The 7380-nt window shown below is 28.0% G+C and overlaps 1 protein-coding gene and 1 pseudogene across 1 annotated transcript; both read right to left on the bottom strand.

Moving 5' to 3' along the window:
• Nucleotides 1-700: 700 nt before the first annotated feature.
• LOC136085729 (zinc finger MYM-type protein 1-like) lies at nt 701-3467 on the bottom strand (annotated as a pseudogene).
• Nucleotides 2685-6941, bottom strand: LOC136086064 (zinc finger MYM-type protein 5-like). The gene is made up of 3 exons (XM_065808330.1): nt 6828-6941; nt 3239-3361; nt 2685-3167 (listed from the first exon to the last, which is right to left on the bottom strand). Exons 1-3 carry the CDS (start codon nt 6939-6941, stop codon nt 2685-2687), a joined length of 720 nt encoding a protein of 239 aa, XP_065664402.1.
• Between the last annotated feature and the right edge of the window lie 439 nt (nt 6942-7380).

Here is a 7380-nt window from a genome sequence, read left to right as displayed (position 1 = left end):
GTAATTTACTAATTACCTTTTTCTTTTAGTATTTTATACATTTTGTTATCAAATATATATATATATATATATATATATATATATATATATATATATATATATATATATATATATATATATATATATGTACATATATATATATATATATGTATATATATATATATATATATATATATATATATATATATATATATATATATATATATATATATATATATATATATATATATACATATATATATACATATATATTATATAAAAAAAAAAATGTAGAACAATGATGTATATACTGTGGAACCATATTGCTTATATATTCTATGAATACAGAGAATGTGGCTTGAAATGTAATTTATTTGGCTACCAGGTAATATTAAGTAGTAGTCACAGCGCCGGCCTTAGCTTTTTTGACAGGTTGGGCAAAACTTGTAAACGCGCCCCTAGGTATATATGGGTGGGTTGTTACCACCTATGGGTGGGTTGTTACCAAATGATGAACAAGAGTGCTAAAGGGAGTATATAGTTTAATGCAAAGAGATCCATATTGTGCATCAAGTTTCTTATTTAATTAATTTTTTATTAAAATTATAAACTTAGACTTTTCATGATATGGGTTTAAAGAAATGAGTGACTAAATAAATAGACAACGCAACGCTGCTTTTAAAGTAACAAATGTTTTTATTAAACATATAATGAATCCTCTAACTATATAAAGAAGAGTTATTAAATTTTAAAATGTAACTTTTCTAGCTTTTTTGTCCGCGAAATCTCTTATCAAACTAGAAAAATCTAAATTTTTAGCTATTTCTTGCTCGATTGATAACATAGATAGAGAATTAAGTCGATCTTGCAACATGGTATTTCTTAAATATGTTTTGATTAACTTCAGTTTAGAAAAACTACGTTCTCCACTAGCAACAGTAACAGGTATTGTAAGAAGAATGCGCTGAACAATCCATGTATTTGAATATAACTCTTGCAGACAACGTTTTTAAATAAAATTCAGTACAAAAAGTGGTGTCATCTCTTTTGTATTTATTTCATTTTCAACATTGCTTAATTTATCTTTAATAAAAAACTGCACACTTATTAGTTCGTCTCATAGCAAAGCACTATCAATTTCTGATTTTGTATTTACAGTTAATTTTTCTTGTAATTGTTTACATAATTTTAAAAGTTCATTCTTGATGGGCAAATTATCCAAATTAAATAAAAAACTCCATATATTTACATATTCATTAAGTTGTTTAAATCTTTCATTTATTGACGAAAGACATGTATCTAATAAAGGGTTAAAAAATGTCACTTCAAGTTTCTTCTCGGGATTTTGAATTGGTTCGTCAGCAGAATTTTTATCATAATGACGTTTCACTCGTCTCACTCATTTAAGCGGCTTAAATATTGGATCGATGTTTAAATCTTCAGCTAACTCTTTAGCATCAACCGTTGCTTGTTTAAAGCCAAACGTTCTGTAATTTTCCAAAAATGTGATGCATTTTTTCAACATTTCAGCGCACTGTACTAGATCCATGTCTTTGGCTTGCATTGCTTTACTAACAACGTTTATTTGGAATAGTACATTGTACCATGCAATTAAAGAAACTAAAAAACTATAGTCTTTTAATTGTTCGGCTAATGTTTGCGCTTCGAGTGCAATATCGGGAGTTTTGGTTTCAATTTCATATATAGTAATTAAAGCATCATGTACGCTGCTTATTTGGTATCGGATGGCTTTGAGGCTCTCAATTTTGGCTTCCCAACGAGTATCGCATAATCATTTAAGAGTGAAGTTTGTTGTATAACTAAGTAAAACATTCCAGCGTGAAGATGATGCAGAAAATAATGTGAATAATCTTTGTATTATTCCAAAAACGTTAATGGAATTTAATGAAGACTGCGATTCGTCACAAATAGCCAAATTGAGAGAATGACTTCCACATGGAAGGTAAAAAGCCAAAGGATTCAAATCTAATATTCGCTTTTGTAGACCTATTTTTTTACCTTTCATATTTGCACCGTTAACGTAACGTAACCTTGCCCTCGACAAAAGCTTATATTCAGTCCAAAATCTTTTACAGCTCCAATTATGATTTCTGTTAAACAAAGACCTGTTGTGTCGTTAACATTGAAAAACCCAAGAAAGTGTTCATTTATTTTTATAGGATATTCTGATATATTTACAATTCTAATCGTAGACGAGAGCTGTTCTTTGTGAGATACGTCAGGAGTGCAGTCAGCAATAATAGAATAATATGTACTTTTTAGAGCTTTGGATATAATTATGTTGGTTAATTTTGATGCTATTATATCTATCATTTCATTTTGAATGGTTTTTCCACAGTAATGATCAGAAATATCTCCTTTAAGAGCTAGCGTGATGTGGTTTAACATGATAGGATCAAATTTAGCGAGTAATTGTACCAACCCTAAAAATTTGCCGTTATTAATTGCATACAATTTATCAGAAGAACCTCTGAAGGCCATATTATTTGTTGCCAAGTATAAAGCAATGTTCATCAATCGTTCAAGAACACTTTGCCACCTTAAACTCTCCTTTTCGATTAGTTTTTGTTCTTGTTTATCAATAGCTTTTGTTCTTGTTTATCAATATCTTGTATTTCACCAGCTTTCATTCGTATTTCTGTTTCAACCCATAGTTGATAAGCATTTCTGTGTGACTTACTATTTTAGTGAATTTTTACTGCTTCTGTTAAATTCTTCCATTTATTGAATCCATTTCTGTTTAACTTTAAATTCATGTTGAAATCAAAAAGTTTGCAGCAAAAACAAAATACCGCATCTTTAGAAACTGAGTACACAAGCCAACGTCGTGAAATAACCTCACCATTTGAAAGTTTTCGGTTGTTATAAGCATTTGAAAAATGTACTCTTCTATTATCGCGTGGATATGTGTCCAAATTCACTTGTATTGCACCTATATTAATTACATAATCAACAAATTGAATGTTGCGATTAATTGGCCACAAACCACTGTCTGAGTAATCGATTGCTGTTTCTTTGGTGCGATCATTTACATCACCATCTTGGCCATCATCATTTTCGTTATCGATATCTTTTTCATCGTAGTGAACATTTCCAACTGATACTATTCCGTCGTTTTCATTGCTGGTTGATGTATCACTAAGTACATGCGCACCATTTTCTCCTTCCTTTATTTTATTACAATCACTATTTTCCGATGTAAAATAATTTTTTTATAATTTTTCTTCAAATTATCAACTTTTTCTGCTTTACGTTTTCTGTTTTGAGCACCAGATGGTTTCTTATTATTATGAGTTTTAAAAACATTTTTTTCTTTATTATGAGTACTCTCCATTAATTGCTGCTGAAAGTTTCTATTTGTCTAAAATTTTAAAATAAAAAATTACTCGCAAGCTAATAATTCATAAACAATTTCATTATTTATACTTACCTGCTTTTTATTACCGCAAAATTTGAAAACTTGACAAAAACTGAGTTTGATTCACAAATACAACTTTCAATTTCTTCTACAAATTAATAAATAACGCGCTCGCAACTCGCACCGAAAATAATGTTTAAAATTTAAACTTTAAATAGATGGAACGCAAAATAATTGGCGCCGAGAAAGATACTAGTAAAAAAATGAATTTAAGTCACAAAATATATGCTATGATTGAAACACTTTTAATCAAAATATTAATTTTGCATAAAGAATTTTTAACAGTGTAATAATACAATAAATAAATTATTTAAATAAATTATTTTTATAAAAAAAACAAACATTCGAAAAAATTTAGGTTGACTTATTTTTTCTATTTATTATATTGGTAAAGTTTGCATACAACGTTTGGCGCCCCAGTTTCCTGGCGCCCTTGGGCGGCGCCCAGCCTCGCACCCCCATAAGGCCGGCAATGAGTAGTCATATAGTATAAAGTCACGCCAAAAAAAAAATGCTAAAAATATGTAAAAATTGTTTGCATTATTTACAAGATAATCGTATTAGATATGTTCAAAACTAAATATTTTTTTACAAACCATATGTAAAATATTATTGATGTCATTAATATTTTAAAATTGAAAAGACAATAATATTATATTTTTAGTGATCAATATTTTAATTCTATTTTATTATAAAGTTACTACTTTATAAAACTATTAAATATACTTTGAGTATTTATTTTATTACTTCAAGAGTTAAAAATACTATTGGTATATTATATACTAATAATATTTTTATAAAATATGTGGCTTTGTAAATAGCCGTTTTAGTAGGTTAAAGTCATCTAACTTCCTCTTTAATTTTCTTATTCCTAAATTGAAGGCGTTTTTTAATTGATGCTTTTTATGTATCAATTTTGTTTACTTTTTAAATCTTGAAAGATTTTAGCTAATCTTTTTCAAAATAAAATATACCAATTTCCCAGTAGGCACGCGACATAAAAAAGACTTCTTTTGAACGTCTTTTAAACGTTTCAAACGTCTTTTTTTACCTCTGGGTTGTATATACAGTGTTAGACGATCATGCACATTTAGCAGCAAGCAATTATGATAAAAGTTACTTACGATAAACTAAGGTTTTAAAAAAAATTCATCATTTTAAAAATTATTTTGTAGAATCTGCGGTAAAAAATTTCACCATTTTCATCAAATGAATTTATTATATTTTCATTAGAGACCAAGCTGTAATTACTTTTTCTTGAAATAGTTAAAAAATTCTGCTAGCAGAATTTATTTATTTATATTATTATTTTTATTATTTATTATTATTATTTATTTGTAGCATGCTTATCTGCATTCTAAGCTAAATGATTTTAAAACTAGCAGGATGAAGAAATAACTTTTTTTTATTCTTTTCTAAACTGTTTACCAGTAATCTTGTGCTGGTGTTTTAACAATTACATAAAAATACTTTCTTCACTTTGGTTAGGAAAAATTAATATTGGTAACCTAAAATTTGAACTAAAATTGAGGTCTGTTTTTAACAAATAGCAACTCAACAGCTAAAAAAGAATCGAAAGCATTTAAATTCTGAGTCAAAGTCTGTGCAAGAAAAATTCATTAAAAAAATATTTGATGAACTCTCAGCCTGGATACTCCATAAAGTTCAAGTTACTTTGCGAAATGTATAGAAAACAGCCCGCGTTTCAAGACTAGTTATATAATATGGCTATGATTCAGCGTTTCATAATTTATGGACAATCGCATTACTGGTTAAAATGTGTTGATTAGTTACAATCGGTATAAAAAAATTTAAAAAAATGTGGAAACAGACTTAAAAAATATGTGAAATAATTAACTAACCACGACCCGTATTATACAGGTCGTGGTAAGACCCGTGTTATACAGGTCGTGGTAAGTTTATTCCACAGCTGACATTTTTATACTTATTCTTTGCATCGTTTTATTTCAATAATTTTTATTCATCGAAAATAAAAATCTTTAAAATCTTTGTTTTGAGTTAATAATTTATGTTTAATATTTTATAACATTTTTTTGCACAGTTGTAAAAAAAACGGGATCAGGCTTAATATTATTTTTATCAAGTTTACATTAAGTTTTAAATAACTTTTTTTCAGACCATCCACAGTTTATTAGGACACTCGCCTCGTTAATTTGATTTAAAGAAAATAAAAGTTTGAATGTGAAGTCTTTTTTTTAAAGAAAAAAAGTTCTCTCTTTAAATGTGTGTTAAACGCACAGGCTTAACTAATAAGCTCAGCACATTTGTAAGATTTGTATCTCTATCATGACGTATGTGCAACCTTTCTAGGTGTTTTGATGCTTATAGAAATTTTATAGTATATAATATTTTTATATATGTTATATAAAATATTTATAGAACTAAATAAGTTTTACTTTGTATTTAACAAAACTAGAAAAAAATTAAAAACAAAATTTAATGTGCAAGAATAGGCAATGTACTTTGTAAGTGTAACAAGCAAAACCACTTCGGCCACAAGGCATTTTATGCTGAATAATTCAACATTATTGAATAAATAAAAGATAAATTAAAATCTATCAAAGGACAAATAAATGTTAAAAATAAAATTTAGAAGATATTGCTACAATGCAATTTTTAAGTAAAACTAAAACTGTAAAAATTGATATAGTTTTTAACATTACATATTTTAAGGTTTACATAAGTTTGCATATTCTTTTGTTTATATTTTCTTATTAAAAAGTGCTGCGTGCTTTTCTCGCCATTAACTCAGTTGTAATGGCTACCGTAAATTCTGTGCAAACTCACACAAATAAGTATTAAGTTGAGAATAGTATAATACTAGCTGTCAGGAAATAGGAGTTTTGGTAAGTCTAGTCCACACCAACAATTTCTATACTTATTTTATACTTCAATATTTTGTAGTAAGCGCTAGAAAAATAATTGTATATACATATCGAAAAACTATACATAATGTCTACCTTAAAGGTCATGAAAAAAAAACTAATAATACAATTAACTTTAAAAACTTTTAAAGGTTTTGGTAGTTGTTCAATTATCAGCGGTTCGTGTATTAGAACCCGTTTAAATATTGTTTAGAATAACCGTATGAAATGTGTTGATAAAATACATTTGGCATAAAAAATTTAAAAGGTATTTAGATTTAGTTTAGTTTGGTTGATTCATAGTTAACAAAATGCACAAATTGTTGACAAAGAGCGGCACAGCAGCCTCTCTGTTATGAAAATAGTTTTTCGATTTCACCTGAAGTGAAGACACACGGGAGCGGAGAAAGTTTGCGTTGGAAATTGTTCAAGTTTTTTGCGTCCACATCATTTTGGGCTAAAGAATTCCATATTTATGTAACACAGTTGGTAAGGAAGTTGCTTCTTTCAGCGCAGTTTCAAACAATTTGTGCTTTTAGTTGTTTAGTGTGTCCACGCAGCCGAAGAATGTACTTTGAAGACTCAGTGTTTGGTTGAAGTTGAGGAACATGAAGGTTAACTTTATCAATTTTTCTCATAATTTTATATGTCTGGAGAAGGTCTTCTATTTTTCGTCGTTTAGTAAGTGTTTCAGGTTAAGGCTTAATAGTCTCTGAGTATACGGAAGCTACTTTAAGGTGACAATATGTTCTGTGGCTAGGTGTTGAACTTGCTCGATTTGGCTTATATCCTAGGAAACATATTATATATATATATATATATATATAATATGTTTCCTAGGATATAAGTCTAAATGATTTTTAGATTCTTTAAATTCTCTAAATAGTTCTGTGTTGCCTTAGCAAATTTTGACAAAAGTTTTGAATACTCTTGTTTAGCATTGATTAGGAGACAAACAAGAAGTATTTCATGAAAGATTATTTCTCAATACACATCTTTCTAAAAAATGAGTACATAAACTAGACAAGAACTTTCCCACGCAGAAAATTAACTTTTATTTTAATTTTAAAATAATCA

This window comes from Hydra vulgaris, chromosome 10, assembly GCF_038396675.1.
Source record: "Hydra vulgaris chromosome 10, alternate assembly HydraT2T_AEP".
Lineage (NCBI taxonomy): Eukaryota > Metazoa > Cnidaria > Hydrozoa > Anthoathecata > Hydridae > Hydra > Hydra vulgaris.
The sequence above is the reverse complement of the archived record's forward strand: the minus strand, read 5'-3'. Positions and strand labels throughout refer to the sequence as shown.

Coding starts and splice junctions, on each gene's coding strand:
- LOC136086064 (XM_065808330.1), bottom strand. CDS start 6,941: ATGAGAAAAATTGATAAAGTTAACCTTCATGTTCCTCAACTTCAACCA. Junction 3,362..6,827: donor AACAACTAAAAGCACAAATT/GTTTGAAACTGC, acceptor TTAAAATTTTAG/ACAAATAGAAACTTTCAGCA. Junction 3,168..3,238: donor GAAAACGTAAAGCAGAAAAA/GTTGATAATTTG, acceptor AATAAAATAAAG/GAAGGAGAAAATGGTGCGCA.